The sequence below is a fragment of the Condylostylus longicornis genome, unplaced genomic scaffold (assembly GCF_029603195.1).
Source record: "Condylostylus longicornis isolate FDR11 unplaced genomic scaffold, ASM2960319v2 ptg000054l, whole genome shotgun sequence".
Lineage (NCBI taxonomy): Eukaryota > Metazoa > Arthropoda > Insecta > Diptera > Dolichopodidae > Condylostylus > Condylostylus longicornis.
This window is the reverse complement of record NW_026578023.1, coordinates 550797-568807: the sequence shown is the minus strand read 5'-3', so window position 1 is coordinate 568807 and position 18011 is coordinate 550797. Positions and strand designations below refer to the sequence as shown.

General features: G+C 23.2%; 1 protein-coding gene across 1 annotated transcript; it reads left to right on the top strand.

The window, feature by feature from the left end:
* The first annotated feature begins 7732 nt into the window (after nucleotides 1-7732).
* Nucleotides 7733-15209, top strand: LOC129611624 (uncharacterized). Its single transcript, XM_055524843.1, has 3 exons — nucleotides 7733-7829; nucleotides 14221-14374; nucleotides 14477-15209. Exons 1-3 carry the CDS (start codon nucleotides 7733-7735, stop codon nucleotides 15207-15209), a joined length of 984 nt encoding a protein of 327 aa, XP_055380818.1.
* Nucleotides 15210-18011: the final 2802 nt, after the last annotated feature.

The window sequence follows — 18011 nt, the reverse complement described above, 5'->3', positions numbered from 1 at the left end:
ATTTTATCTTAATTGTACTTAAAATTAATTTACTTCTGTGTAATGTTAAACTTATCTATTAGTTTAATCTAATTGAAAAAGATTTGATTCCGTTCTAAGCGAATGAGATCTTCCTGCCATACAAAATAAACAAGAAAATAAAACAATTATAGGAATACGTTCTACCCTCTCGCCATCTCCCCTCAACTTTTTAAAGTTTATTAAATTAATAATCATTTTTTTTGCTTTTCATAATTTTACCGAGTCAAAAATGGCTCCCACATTTTTTTCCTTTGTTTTTTTCCCCTTATTTTAGAAGAGGACTTCATAAATTTTTTTTTGTTTTTATTTTTGCTAACTTTTCAACAACTCTGTTCAAGTCTCATTTAACAAACAATAAAATGACCGAGAAATATACACAGAAAAAAAAAATAAAATTAATTTCCCAAAAAGAAAAAAAACAAAAAGGATAGTTAGGAATAAGCTAGAAAGAAAGTATCCTTGAACAAAAATAAATAAATTATCTACTTTTAAATTTAAAATGAATGAAATAAAATGGTGTACATATACAAGATAAAAAATACAACAGTAACAATAAAAGGTTGCTCCTTCTCTCTCACACAATTCATAGAAAACAGTACCCTCTATATAGTATAAGTTTAGTAATTTTAGAGCATTATTAAGTCCAAATGTATTCAAACATTAGATTTTCCAAAAAAAAAAAAGGTCATTCATAAAGATTTACGTCTCCTTTCCCTTTCACGGAAACTTAAAAAATAACTTGAAAACTTATTTTTTTTTTGTTTCACATGAAACAAGTCATTTATTATTCTATTAGAGTTATAAAATCCAAGTAAATTTTAACTACAGTTTTATAACGGGAATGAATTAACGTTATGTAGTACTAAAGAATTTAAAATAAAAATTTGCAGTTTTTATTAAGAGTAACAAAACTAAAAAGTTTTCACGAGGAGTACAAGGAAAATAAAACCGAAGTGGCTGGGTGGCTAGAAAAAGAAAATTAAAATTTCAAAAAATTTTACTCTTCTTTTTTCTTAAAACTTTCACTAAAATAATTTTGATCCCAGTCCGAAATATAAATCCGAAAACTGCAAAAAAAATTATAATTTTTTTTATTTCTTTCAAAACACAAATAGTTTTATCAAGGATATTTTCTAGAAATTTCTATATAAAAAAAAATTGTATGAAACGGTTTACAATTTTCATAACTCTTTTAAAAAATTTATAATAATTTGATTTTAAATGCATTCTAGAGATGACCCTACGTTAATAAATGCAAAAATCTGAGAAATGTACTCTTTGAGGCATCTATTCTGCTGATTAAATCCTTACACTAATATTGCTAATTTGAGTTGCTCCAAACCATATTCAAAATTTTGTTCATTTGTTTAATGTGCACCATATGAAAAATAAACGCATGTGTTGACTTGTTACGAAGTCTATGAATTTTTATCTTGCACATTGTAAGTGCTTTAGTATAGGAAATAACTAAGTTAAGTGTGGTAGTTTTGTAGTCTATTGTTCTATGTGTTCTATGTGCTATAATATGTCGACTCTATACGTTAACTTTAACTTTACTATACGTTCTTTTTGCAGTTTGCCAATCTGCTATAAAATATAGATTTTTTTCTAAATGCGATAAAATTTGAATATTGTTTAGCATTTTTTCATTTCTTCATATTTAATCGAAGCGTAAACGTACATGATAATGATATTTCATTAGTTACGGTTAATTATTTTTAGGGAATTTTTTTTTTTTAAATTTGACGCAAACATGTTAATTACATAAAAAGTTATTTAAAAAAAAATTATATTAATTTTTTAAAAATTTTATACAAAGAAATACGATAACACGAAGAAAAAGGCAAGCGGCAACAGAAAGGAACCATAATTTTCAGTTTCATGGAAATTTACCATTAAGTATATTTTCGGCAACCGAGCAAATTGTGGCATTTTGCTCTTCAATGGAAAATTATGTTTATTTTTTGGTAAATATTTTCTCTATTTGGTGAACTATGAAAATTTTATGAGTATCGCAAACTTTATAAATAATAACCTGTTACATCTTTAAGATTTCGAAATAAATTGTTATAATCAATAATTAACGCATTTTGAACGAGCCACAATAAGTCTTCAAAATTATATAATGTTATAAACAATTGCAAAACTCTCAATATTATTAAAATCCCATATTATTCCACAATTTTAGATTATAAAGTTCTTTTATGGCTCTATACATTGATCCTAAAGTTGACCAAGTACAATATCAAGTTCAGATACATTTTGGAAAAGTTCCATTTTCTTTCTTTTTTTTCTCTCTTAGATTCCATTTTCTTCTCCTCTACCATTTTAATATCCGCCTTAAATCGTTAATATATGCAACGATACAATTTATGCTTATGAATAGAAAAAAATTAAAATGAAAAAAAAAATATAAGGATTCTCTCTCTTTTTTTTTTTATAAATACCATCATAAAAAAGGATATTAAAATTAAAAGAAGAAGAAAAATTTTCTTATATTATTCTTCAAAAAAAAAAAAAAACTCCTTTAAGAAAATTTAAAAATTAAAAAAAAAAAACAATAGCAAACAGCGAAAAAAATTTTTTGAATCAATTTGTTTCCCAATGAATTCATTACACAAGTAATTTTATAGTTACAAAAGTAATGAAAAAATATCGTCATGATGAACTTTAAGACTGTTACATGCACATTAAAAGATCTATTAACTTAATTTCTTTACTTCTACGAATTATTACAAAACTTAATTACAACTTGAAATTCTAGACTTATGCACTTGAGTTCAGAAAACCGAATAAAAGGAATCATAAAAAAGAAAAGGATTTTTCTTTTTCTTATATTAATTTAAGGGTTTGCATCGTCTTATATTATTAATGTTTACATGTTATATATATAGGAGAATTCTTCATATATATACAAATGAAAGCAAAAGGATAAATTAAATAATCCCATTAAAGTTTTTTCAATTTTTATTTTATTAAACATTTTGGCATTTTAATTCGGAACTAAAATGTTATACAACAATTGATTAAAGATTTTTAATTAATTTTATAAAATATTTTATAATTTTTTAATAAAAATATAAAATTGATAAATTAGAAGATTTTATTAAATAATTTATATTTTTTTTCATTATAATTGTGTCACCAGATTTTTGTGATTCAGTTTTATCAAAAATATTAATTCCTGATTGAATTGAAAATCGTATTTAATAAGTTATTTATAATTAAGGTTAATAACTTGCCAAATTTATTTAACAGGATTCTATTTACTGATACATTATAGTCATTTCAACTTGAAATTTCGTAAATTTGAAAAATTTTTTCTCAATAGTTCAAAAATTCTTAGATATTATGGTCACTTACTTTATTAATTTCAACACCTACTCAAAAATACGATTTCCAAAATAATAGAATGAAAAATTCCTTCAGTGTATAACTGAAACAGTAATACCATTATTATGTAGTTTTCATCTGATAAACCAGAAAGACAGAAAGCACAGTTTTCCACATATAGATTTTACTGTAGTATTTAAGTGGAAAAATCCTGTTAATTTCACTGTTAATTTCAAAATTTTCTTAAATATTAAAATGTTTATAAATAATAATTAAAAATTTTAAAAGTACCATAATTTTTATGATTTTCTCATTGCAACAACACTATATATATATATTTTTTTTCTATTATTTTATTTTCATCCAATGTAATATTTCTATTTTTAGATTTTTAAAAAACACCGTGGAACTGAGAAGATACAAGATTCATATTTATATTTTATTTTCATCTATTGCTAAAAGAACATTTTTAATAAACACATTCAATTTTTACCTATAAATGAAAATAATTCACGCGATGCGTTTTTAAATAACATTACTATAGAAAAAAAAACAACCCACAGTTAAAAAAAAACTATTAAATTCCTTTTATTTTCAACAAAAAAACAAAAATTCTTAAGTGTGACTTTATATGCATATATTTTGTAATTTATTGTAATTTATGCAGTTTTTAAAATAAATTGTATAATTTTACTATACAATATTATTAATGGTTTTTTATTATACCGTTTAAAATAAAATTATAAAATTTATAATATACTAAGTATATATATAGTAAATAAGAATAATAGAATACGATATACAAACCTTAACTAGGTGAAAACAAAAACAAATGAATAGCACCATTTAACAATATCGTCGTTGCAATAACAACAACAAATTTAGTGTTTTATCGCCTTTTTGTTACCGGAAGGAAAAAAATTCTAATAAAAAAAATTCTTTTAAATAAATATATAACATTAATTTTTATATATATACATATATATATATATATATATATATATTATGGTATCGTAATTACTCAATTTCTTTATAGAAACAGAAATTATAAAAAATTTTATTGAAATTATTTCAAAATTTTTCATCGTTCCAGCTGAAATTTAATAGAAAAATATATGGAATAGAAATAAAATTTGTTTAACATTTTCTGAATTGAATTTCAGCAATTTATTTAATTTGTAATAATTAATTATTAAATTTAAAATTCTCAATTGAAATCAAAAATTTTATTAAAACGTTCTTAAAAAAATATCTGCCCAGCTTTATTATTAGAAAATATGGAAACAAAATTCAATGGCGATCAATAGTCTCTACCCTTAATCGTGCAAATCACAAAAGTATTCTAATTAAACTCAAATTTTTCAATTTATATAAGTGTTTTATTAATCGAAACGAAATGTTGCATGTGAGTAAAAAATTTTAACAAAATTAAGTACAAAAATCCAGAAAAAAAAGCAAGAAATAACATGAAAATTACATTAAGTGCATAAATTTTAAAATGGTGTTGTAATGAAAACATAAAAATGTTAAAGGACTTCCTAATTTAAAAAGTAAAAAAAATAAATAAAAAATTAATGTAATCCTTTTCTATTTACAACCACATTAATTATAAAGATTTTCCTGGCCCTTGTTTTTTTTTGTTATATTTAATGTAAATTGTAATTACCTAACTAAAGTATACTTTAACTTATACTTTGTATTTACATTTTAGTTACAATGAAAATTCTGCCCCATATATGTATGTAAATCCTTTAACATTTCATGATTTTTAAAGTGTGTGTAAAAAATTTTTAATGTTTCTTTTTTATTTCTATTGTTGTTGTTTTTTTTTTTTAAATTAGCGTTATCTTAATTACTATTTAATGTCATTATTATAATTGTCAATATTTGGACAATTTTTTATATTATAATTAAAAGGGTTACCATATGTTATAAAACGAATGAAGGTACCTAGTATAATTACGAATTTTATTATAAATTATATCCTAAAAATTTCTGTGCAATGGAATCATTTTGAATTCATTTGTAACAATTCAACGTATGTTGAAGTAGTTATTTCCTTAACCCACTAAAACCCACCGCCATACTAATATTAATCATAATTAATCAATAAAGCTAATATAGAAAGAAAAATAAAGACACCGAATACATTATGTTGATTTGAAATATCTAAACAAAGCACTAGACAATTCCCCAACAGAGATGGAATCCAATGGGCCCTGGATTGGCACCAGCAACGAATTCCACAGTCTTAAATGTGTGAAAAATTGACGACTCTAATATAGGTTCCTAGATAAAAAAAGGCATGCCATCCTTCTTGATCTAAAAAATCTTAAGTTTTTGTATAAGTAACTATAAGTAATAAAAAAACTAATGATCGAAAATCAAAATAAATCGAAATATCGCAATTGAGAAATTGTGGAATATTAGGCGAGACGCAAATTAGGGACATACCTATAATTATTCAATTAAATGCAACCGAAATTTTCCTAGTGTTCATAAAGCTCAATTGACCGAAACCATATTGGCAAGATATCGCTTATAGGCCATAGGCGAAGACGACAAGAAATCGCTTGTTGTCCACAATGAACGGAGTCTAGCATAAACTTTCGGTTAATACATTATACCCATATTTTTCGCTGATTTTTCGAAAAAATGACTGAATTAGTCATTGATTAGGCATTTATGTCTAAATTGGTATTCAAGCAGAAAATAGCGTCCTTAGCATGTAGTCAAACATGTGTAGCATGTAAGATATTGTATTCAAACAGAAAATAGCATGTAGTCTCGATAAATACAATTCGCCATCGTCAGCATATAGATGTGTACTGGAACGTGAAAAAATGTTTTATTGAAAAACATATAGAAAATAACAAAGGTATCAAAAATGAATCCTGTGAAACACCTTAGATCACCAATAATTAAATTCACAAGTACTACCAGCAACAACTACCTGCTGTCTATATTCCTCAAATAACCACTAATCAGCATCGTTAGATATCTAAATTAGTCAAATTGTCAAAATATACAAAATCACCATCACAGTTTTTAAGTTAATAATAGACTGCCGTCATATGGGAGCGTTCCTGCAGTGCGTCTAATTTGATATCTCCTAATGCGTGTGTAACAATTTAATTTTAAAACTATTTAATTTCTGGTTAATATAATATATTAAAATATTATAATTCAAAAAAAGTATACGTATATGAATTTCAACATTATTGGCAACACTTTAATAAATTTTAAATTTTACTCTAAAATGCATTAAAATTTTTTTTCTATTTATATAGTAATCATTATGTTTTACAAAATATAAAGTCTCTAATTATAGTATAATCGATCAAAAATGAAAAACAAATATTGTAAGTATATAATAATAAATATTTTATGTAATAAATAACAATACAAGTTATTTGAAATAAGATATTGTAATTTGCGATTATTCTATTCAATTGTGAACGCGCCAATAGAAGAGTACTAAATCAAAAAAAAAAAATAATTTAAAAAACATTTGTTCAAAATTATTTGTTACAAATATTTTAATATTTTGGGAATATAATTACATACATACAATTTAAAAGCAACACAGGAATTAATATAAATTGCAATACAATAGTTTTAATGCTTAAAATAATAAATTACGATAATAATGTTAATTATTAATATAAAATTTATCAGTACCATTATTATAGTACTCTCCTACGAAATTAAAATTACAAATCTTCTAAGAAATCCCTATCATCAGTTGCAAGAGATAATTGAACAGCAACAAATTATTAATTCTTATAATACTTTAATAATATTTTATTCGAAATTTAATAATTCAATTAAAATAAATGAAACATTTTTAAAGACAATTCTAACTGATACAATAACTTTAATACCAAAAATTTTTATTGAAAAAGAATCATATTTAAAAAATAATTATTCAATTATTTCAATTAAAAAATTATTTAATATCAATTTATTATCAATAATATTTCTTGATTCACTTAATAATTATAATAATAATGATAATAATAATAATTATAATTTATTACAAATTGCAAATCTTACACTTACTGGTTTACATTCATCAAATGTAATAATTATCTTATTAAAATCATCAAAAATTACAGAATCATCAAGAGAACAAGAAATTCAAATTAATGAAAATAATATTTTAAATAATATTGAAAATATTAAAGAATTTTTTGAATGGTGTTGGTTTGAAAGATTTATAAATATTGCAATTTATTATGAAAATTTTAATTCAAAAAATTCAATATTAACAACATCTTATATAATAAGTTATACACCATTTCCTAATATAAAAATACAATATTATCCAATAACTGATATGAAAAATTTAACAAATTATAATTTATTTACATATAAAATGAAAAATATACAAGGATATAAATTAAGATCACCGGTTAAACAGGATTCACCAAGATCTTTTACTTATATAAATAAAATGGGGCAGAAAATTACAGGTATTTGTATATTTCATTGTGTACTATAGAAAAATAAAATTACAGAGCTAATTATACGAGTGACTCAATTAAAACTGTACAGCAAATTGTAATACCAAGGATTAAAATAATATAATATTCAATAAAGAAAAAGATCAAATTTCGATATTTCTAGAATTGTATTTTAAGTACTCATTTGTAACAGATCTTAATGAATGTACTCTAATGTGCTGGAACACCTTTCCTTGCAACAATTCAATAGGTTTGGGCTTAAATTTATGTAATAAAGGTATATTATTTATATCTACAGGGAAAGTGGAAGTTGTATTTTTATTATCGTACAATATTGCATACATTCAGGCGCTTGAAGTAATATTATTTAATTTAAAAAGTCAAATTAAAACTATAATTTGTAATTGTATAATAAAAATGTAATTAGATTGCCAGTTAATTAAGACGAGGAATCAGAAGTAGTTCTAGATAAAATTCATTCCGGTTTTAAAATAAGTAAAATGAAACTTACAGTTTTTAATTAATAATCGACTGAAATTAAAATATTACTTAACTTATGTGGAGAGCGCAGTGTAAAGAAAGAAGAGAAAATTACCTATAATCTATTAATTTTATAGGATGAAGATTAATACAAATAAGATGTTCATTTAAGTACGCCAATAATTTTATTCATTTTTACAATTTAGAATATAATTTGGAGACAACTAATTGTTCAAAAACTTTCATTGGTAATTTAAAATAAAATCATAATCTTTCCCATATCATTATTAAATAAATTCTGTTTTTTTTTTCACTAATTTTCTAATACGATTATTTCAATTAAAAAAATTCGATCATATAAGTTGCAATTTTCCACCTTAATAATTTTTAAATCAAAATTGTTCACATTAATTTCTAATCTCGATTTTTCATTTAATTCTTTTTAATTGCTCCTTGAAGCATTATACAAAATATATAGAAACAAAAAACCGGAATCTAATATACGATTCCTAATTTCTAATTATTCTATACTACAAAAATGAGCTAAAACACATTATAACATGTGTACGCTAGCATAAGAACGGAAAAAGTACAAAATTTTGCAAATGAAATAAATTCATATAATAATTTCAACTATACATACACATACATTTACATATAAATTGTGGTCTTTATTATATAATCGTATTATTGTCCTTTTTTATCGGTAAAACTATTTGGTTGATGAAAATTAAAAAGTTCAAATTCATAAAAGAATAAGTTACTCAAATATATTATATATGAAAAAAAATAAATATCGGTTGAATGATGATTGCTTATACATGAAAAATTTGGCGTCAGAGGGAAAAATTACCATAAAATATATGTAGATATATATTTATACATGTACATTAAAATTAAAATACAAAACCAATGGGTCATTGAGAAATATGAAGGAGGAGTTGCCAAAAATTTAATTTATAAATTTTTAAACTGGAAAATAATTTTAGTTCAAATTATAATTTCATACGAGTATCTGCGATTAGTTGTTAAAATTTTGGAAATCAAGTAAAAATTGTAGAGAACTTTGAAATTTATTCTTTTCAAAAGCTGCTAAACTGTATCAGGTATGAAAATGACTGATACGAAATTAAACCTCAGTTAATTTAATAAGTTTCTTAGAGCCGCAAATTTTGCCAAAATTACAGATTCTAAAATGCTAAAAATTCAAATTTTCTGAACTTTGAAATCATGGAATTTCGAAATCCACTCATGTGTATTCATGAAAGTGGAAGCACTGTACTTAGACAAGAATCACCCTGCAACTTATTTAACACTTAATGTGATTATGATCACATTTAATTAATTTTTTTTTTTCGATTTTCGTTGAGAATGTTAAAAAGTGGGTGATATTCGGATGTCAAAATTTCAAAAAAGAATTAAAAATATAAAAAAAAGAACAAGTTCACAATGTGAAAATGCAATCTAGAAATACAATAGATTGGTTATTTTTAACCAGATTTTTTGGTTGTAAATATTAAAAGAATAAAGTCAAATTCCAAATAATTAACATACTATGTGATACATACATGTTTTTATTTTTCGCAAGGGAGATATTCTAAATGCATTATAAATTTCAAATGTTCAATATTATTTCATTAAATCAGATAGCAATTTTTGTAGGAAGGGCTTGTGTGAAACATCATGTTGTTTATTTAAGTAATTGTGGCAACACTATTCCAGAAATCATTTAATCATTATTATAATGTATATGTGTGTATGAAAACATCAATATCATTTTGTTTTTTTTTTTTTTTTGCGATAATGTCATCAAAAATGCATTCACTAAAATTTTAATGCATTGTTTTGTGCGGTTTTTATGGCCTCATTAAAAAGAGGCTAACTGGATTGTGGTTTGAAATGGTAGTTTTTTAAAACCATTTGCCTCTTTAATTTTAATCATTTGCTTTTTAATTTTAATAAAAATGTGTGTTTTTTTTTTGTTTTTGTTCCAGTAATTTGGCAAAATTAAAATAATTATAAATGTTTATAAAATAAAATTATGCACAAAAAAAAAAAAATTATATTATTAAAATTTACAGAAATGACGAAAAAAAAAGGATTTACTCTAATTTTTCCTTTGTTTAAATAACAAATAAAAAGTTTATAGCTAAGCTATATACAAGTGCAAGTGCATGGATGCATATGCACATTCATAATATGGTAATAATAGTTGATCCATTAAAATTTAACAAGAACAATGTTATAAAAGAAATTACACATATAAACAACCTACACCACATAATATACAATCTATACAATGTATGTGTATATACATACATAATGTGTATATGTTGTTATTTCATGTGTGATTTAACATAATAATATAAAAGGAAATATTTCATTTCATTTCATTTTAAAAAACGGAAGTTGTATTTATATTTTAACAGGAAAACAGGAAACAGTTTTCTACTAATAAAATATAGAATTCGTGCTGTTTTTATACCATTATTACTGTTATTATTTTTTATTTTTATTATTATTATTATAATATGTGCATGAAAAACACACAATAAATACACATATTTTCCTAATTTGTTGATTGTATAATGTTGACTTTGTTAATTATTTTACCATATAAAATGAATTCAAAATTTTTTCGTGTTATAACATAAATGTGAATATGTATAAAATTAAATATTTAAATTAACATATTATAGCACCCATCTGCTTAAAAGGAAATTCCAGCTCGAAGTTTCATTGCCAATTAAGGGTTTCTTCTGAAAATAATTGAAGTTAAAAAATTTAACAAAATAAAGTCGAAAATGTGAGACAAGAGCTTTAGAAAAACTGCCAAAGGTACGTTCCGACCTACTAAGGAGATTCTGCAAAATATTAGAGAAAACTATTTCAATGAGCGATAGAATCAAGTAAAAATTGTCAAAATACTGTAAAATAAAATCCATGACAGACATAAATGAAAATTAGGAAATCTGTCAGGTATTTCTGCAACGCTTTTATATTTACAAAATAATATATAGCTAAATTTTGAAATTCTCTAAATCTCTTCAACTTGGCAATGCTAAAATGATTATAACTGCTATAATTTGTCATTTTGTTTAACTTATTATTAACACGTCTCTCTATTTTCTAATTTTCAAAACTCGAAAAGAAAAATTTAAATTCCACATTTATCAGTTTTAATACTTGCACATTTTTCTGTTTCTATTCATTTAAATTCCACATACATTATAAAAGCATATGGTATTAAACTTGATATACATACTCACATGCGTTCCCACTTGGATACAATTGTATCCATTTGGATACATTTTTGCTTTAAAATTTAGCTTGGATACAAAGATACTCAAATCTGCTAAAATGTCGAAATTGGCTACATTTTAAAATTTTGCTGAAATATGGATACATTTCTTTCTCGAACACTAAATAAATGATAGAAAACTTTTAAATTGCTGTAACTTTTAAGTACATTATCTTCCAAAAAATGTTATTTGCTGACTAAATAAAATTCGCCCGTTTTCGTGCTGAATCGTTTTTACCGCATAGTTCAACAGCTACAGAACATATATTTTCTGACCTTAAATTTTAAAATGTAATAGAAATTGCGTGTGATTTCTAAAAGAATTTACTATAAATAACGAAACTCACATTGTTGAATAAAGCAAATTAATATTATTTATGAGTTTATTGGTATAAAATAAGGCGATTTAGTATAATAATTCTACTTTAGGAGGCTGGATACATTTTGGATACATTTTTTTCTCGAAATTGGATACATTTTGTTTTTATTGAGTGGGAACACTGATGTGAGGTAGTGCATTTAAAGGTACACGAAAAACTAATCAAATTTATTCTCCGACATGTCTTAAATTGCTACTCGTACTTACATTTTATTTAAAAAAGAATTTTAATATTAAAATTTAAATTTATTATTATAGTTAATGCTCTGACTTATGAGCGCTTATGATCCCATAAAAGTGGGTTGACTTCACAATACATAAAATATTCTTATCATTCTGACAATTTTAATAACGAATTGTGGGAACCAAATATATGAGTATTGTTCGTTTTAATCGGCAAACATTATGACCCACTTTCCACTTATGACTATAAACTTTTGAATATTTTAGCAAATTGCAGTGAAGGGTTAATTAAATCCTTTTTTTTTTTGTTATTCTTATTTACATTTATTTAATTATTATAAATTATGCAATTTGCAAAAGTCATGTTAACACACATAAAACAATGAATAAAAAAAAAGAAAAAGGAAAACACTCTAATAAAAAATAATAAACAATAATTTTGCCAAGAAAAAGTTTTTTCCGCCTTATGTTTGGTTTTGGGATCGTGTATGTTTATTTGCATGTTAAAGTTTAAGAACTTTTCTGATTTTTTTTTTGTTTCTATTTTAAATTTTGCGTGACTTGTACATAATTCTATTTAATAAAAATTCATTAAGGAAAAAAAGTGTTTACTTCCGGTTTTGCTTATATGAAATTTAAATTAAACGACATATTAGGTGTTAAATTAAATTTTAAAGTAACAATTTATAATAGGTAGGTTTTTTTTATCAACGGAATAAGAAAATTAATTTTACTAATTAAAATTTTTTATACAAAAAAAAAACGCTACCGAGTAGTGCGTTAATTGCACTTTAAAATTGCATGATTTATATTAAAACTTTAGTAAAATTTAATAAAGAAATTAAAATCTGTGGAGTTTTATATCCGGAAGCAATTCAAATTTTGTTGGTATTTCTGGTATTTATATAGTTGCTAATATTTTTCATATTAATTTATTTCATATTTTTAAAGTGCAATTACTCAAATTTCGTAATTTAATTTCAAAGTTAAATTGTATTATAAATTTATAATCTAAATTAAGATTTATTCCCGGTAAAATTGCTCCTTTCCCTTGATTTATGAAATTAACCAGTTGAATAAGCAATCATAAGGATTTAAATAAATGTGAAAGAAAAATGGATGAAGATTTAAAAAACCTATATGTACGGGTTAATTAGAACAAACTCAAGTTTAACATAACATAATGAAAATAAAATATTTGGCGATAGGCACAATACAAAAACCGAAAATAGAAATAAGTGACGAAAAAATTGAGAATGCAAATGAAATAAAATACTTGGTGGTAATGATAGATGAAAAGCTATAAAATTTAAAATGCATTGTAAATATATTTGTAAGAAAGTAGCTTTTTCAAGTAGAATAAAATCGAAAATCACCAAAAGCTGTGCAATAACTATATACAACACGCTTATACTAAATCATTTTAGCTACTGTTCCTCAATTTTATCTACAAGTAACGAAGTTGAAACGAACAGATTACAAGTATGTACTTCAAAATCGAGCTATGAGAGTCATTGTTAAGTGTTATATTAGAACTCGTATCAGAGATATGTTGAGGGATAGGGACGAGTTCAATTATAATTTCTTTTTGCGCATACAAAATTTAAAAAGTGTTAGTAATTCGGACACAATTATATCACAAAAAAAACGTCGTTTTTAAAAGTTTATAAGGGGCTATAAATTCAGCATGAATTTTGTACACAAATATTTTTACTTTGGAGATCGTTTTCTATATAGAAACACATGAGTGGATGAGAGGACAGCAAGAAATTCTTAACTAAATATATTTCTAATGTTGTTGAAAATGCGTGTTGAAAATTTGCAACACAATAGTTCTTTGAGAACTAATTTTAAATAATTTGTTTTATCAATTATTAAAGTACAAATAAAACTAAGAAAATATTTTGTTCTCTTATTTATTTTAGGTGGAATAACATCAAAAATATTTAAAACTTTTATTAAATACATTAATGCAACATTTGAAGAAATCAAATTAAAAAATTCATCAGAATATGTTAAAATTTCTGAAATTGTTGATTTAATTTATGATAATCAAGTTGAAATTAGTTATCATGCAACCAGTGGATCAATATTTACACATGTTACTTATTCATATCCATATGGTAAATCATTATGGTGTATTATGGTACCATATAGTGATGAAATACCACGTTCATTATATTTTTTATTACCATTTCAAATTGAAGTTTGGTTTATAATATTAATTTTATGGATTTATCAAACAATTATTGAAATTTTAACAAAATGGTTTATAAAATCTAAAATTGATTTTGGTCGTTCATTATTAAATAGTTTAACAAATATATTATTTATCGGTTCATTAGATTCTATTAAGAAAAATCCAAAAATATATGATTTTTATATAAAAAGTCTTGAAACTTTAACTGGTTTTATAATATCAAATTTTTATTTAGCATTTTTATCAAGTTTTCTATCAGTAACAATATTTTTACCACAAATAACAAATTGGGATTTATTAGAAAAATCAAAATTAAAAATACAAATTATTGATTATGAATTAGATCAATATTATTCAACAGAACCGGATATACCAAAATTTTTAAATAAAATGTTTATGAAAGTTGATCGGGATATATTTGCAAAAAATCGTAATGATTTAAATAAATCATATGCATATACAACAAGTACACAAGCTGCTAATTTTTTATTAGAACAACAAAAATTCTCTAAACGTCCATTATTTCGTAATCCAGATTTTTGTTTAAGTGATGATCTTTTAGCATTTCCAATTAAATCGGATACACCATTTTATGAACCATTTAAATTATTTACTATGAATATATTAGAATATGGTTTACAACAATATTGGGAATTACAAAGTTATAATGAAGCATTTGAAGCAAATATTTTAAAAGTGATTAAACAAGAAACCTTACATAGACAAAAATTACAATTTCAACATTTTACATCAGCATGGATTTGTTTAATGATAGGATATACAATAAGTGGAATATGTTTTATTTTGGAACGTTACCTATTAAGTCGTAAATGTAGAGGAAAATAAAATGCAGTATATAGGTATGTATAGTCATTATAATTTTGTGTTTATAATAATCTAATCAAATATAATATTATTAACTCTGTGTCTTTTATTGTAGTGTAAACGAAACAATATTATTATAGCAAATCACCAAATTTTAAGGATTCATCCTATAAGTAATAATTCTCATAATTTCAAAATTAACCTTGATAGCAGATAACAAATCAATATTGCACTATGCGATAAAATAAATGTTAAAAAAATTTTATATAACATTCGAATTCTAAATGTACATTAAATGATTAATGATCGAAATTTAATGATTCGATAGACCTACTTTAATTTACGGTAAAAAAAATATTTAACCAAATTCTTTATCCTACTCAAACAGTTGCTACTACGGTGATCTAATGGAAATTTACAAATTTTAAGCAATTCCTACTTTTGCCAGCATCACATTCTTTCAGCAATTAAAAAAAAATTTAAATTATTAAATTATATAACAAAAAATTTTTTTTTTATTTTATCAAATTTTTATGATGAAAAGCCGCATTATGTTATTTATGTTATAATAAAATTTAAATAATTATTAAAGGCTTAAACTTCTAATATAATCTATGCATATACAATAATCTGTATAAAAATATTATATACGAATATATATATATATGTAAATATTAAATTTTTAACTCAATAAAATTTTCATTTTACGCTCATTTTCGTAAACCATTTTTCAAAATAATTTTTTCAGCTTATGTTTACAATAATATAAACATTATGCTGTTTTTTTTTTCTATTTTTTTCATTCTTTTATTCATTCTTCTCTTTGTTTTGCTTAAAAGGATATAATTTTCGGGTTAAGTGCATTTTATGTATCCATTTCCTGTCAATTTCATCTGAATAAAAGCTATTTTTGCTAAAAATCCATTTAAAAGACATATAAAGATCATCACAAATAAAAAAAAAAAAAATTAAATTCTATTTTTTTTTCCTCATCGTATTTATCTAAATGTATGTACATATGTATAAAAATGTGCTTATATATACATGTATGTATTTATCAATTCGCTTGTCTGTATTCTATGGTATTCAATATAGAAAAGAACAAAAGTGGAATATTTAGGACGGGAAAAACAAGAATATTTACCCGCTTTGTATATCGTAAAATGTAGTATAATAATATAATATATGTTACATATATACAACGTAAGGAGTAAATGTTATATAACAAGTAAATAAATTTTTCCAAAACAATAAGAAATAATATTGTATGCAAAGGATCTTTAGTAGACATTGTATAGTAGTGTAAAAACGGAAAATTTGTTAAAATGTCCTTATTATTGTAAAATGAAGAATACAATATAGATTTGAGATGGCGGAACATTAAACAAGTTGAATATTTTCAGTATTTTTTTTTTTTTTTAAGAAATCGATGATTTTATAAAACAAAAAATTTATTAAATTTAATTAGAATGCAAAAATAAAAAATATTGCTCTTAAGTATAACAATGCAATGACAAAACGTTTTAAAACTTATATCGTAAAATCAATTTTTATATTCATCTATACTGTTTTTCGGTTCTAGCGCATAATGGGATCATTATAAATTTCAAGAGTTAATTAAAGAAAAGCATATAAATATTCCTAATTATCAATATCTAGTAGCTCTGCAATGACATCTATATTTACAAACATTTTCTTAATTTTTTCTATAATTTCATTCTATTTGGAAATGCATTAAAATGTAATATAATGATTTTAAAAGAAGACTCAATTTGCGTTGATTTCAAATTTCAATACTCTCCAAAGGTAGATACTTCTTACAACTTCTTCATAAATATCGTTAAAAACCTTAAAAATACCTAAATCTATCTCATTATTACCAAGTCTTTTTAATGCTCTGTATTAAGCTATATTTTATTAAATTACAAAGTTACTTAATTTACGAAACTCTTGTAAACATATAAATGAACAGATCAATTTAACAATTCCAATTAAAATACAATAATAAACACTGAAATTATCAAATTAAATGAAAACTGAAATATTTTATCCCTTCTCAAAAATTCTAATTTTACCCGTTTTAATTTTTAATATAAATAAACATTAAATTGGAAAATTCGACACCAAATATAAAATTATATTACATATATGATTACAGCCCAGTATTATTTAATATAATGAAAACGATATAGAGAAGAACAAACCATTAAAGAACCATCAAATAAAGGATGGCTTTTTAATGACTGGTTTCTAATTTAAGCGATTTAATATAAAATGTTATATTATTTATAGTATATGTATTGATAGTATAGGTATTATATAATATCATGTACTCAATTACGGAAAACAAAAAAAAAAAAAAAAAAAACTTATTGCATTGTGCGTTAAAACATTTTTGTTGATATTAATATGAAATCTAATATAATGTGTACGTTCATCTATATAAAGTCAATTAAATTTTATTTTTATTTATGTATACTCAGTACAATGGTATTAATTACAATCAACATATAGATTATTGTAACAAATATAGATGATAACGTACACATATGTATATTATGATATATGAAAATATGTGGCGATAGTATATTGTTCAAAATATGTTACCAGCAAAATAAATTATTTTAGTTAGAAGTATAAATCAAAATCTTTAAATAACAATGACTTTTAAGACACATAATTCAAATTTAATACCTCATATTCAGTGAAAATCAAACCGAAATAACGAACATGAAATTTTTAAGTTCAATATTTTTTCTGTATAATTTTAAAATTGTCGTTGTAAACTTTCCACTGACCAATAATAGCTCAATTTTTAATATT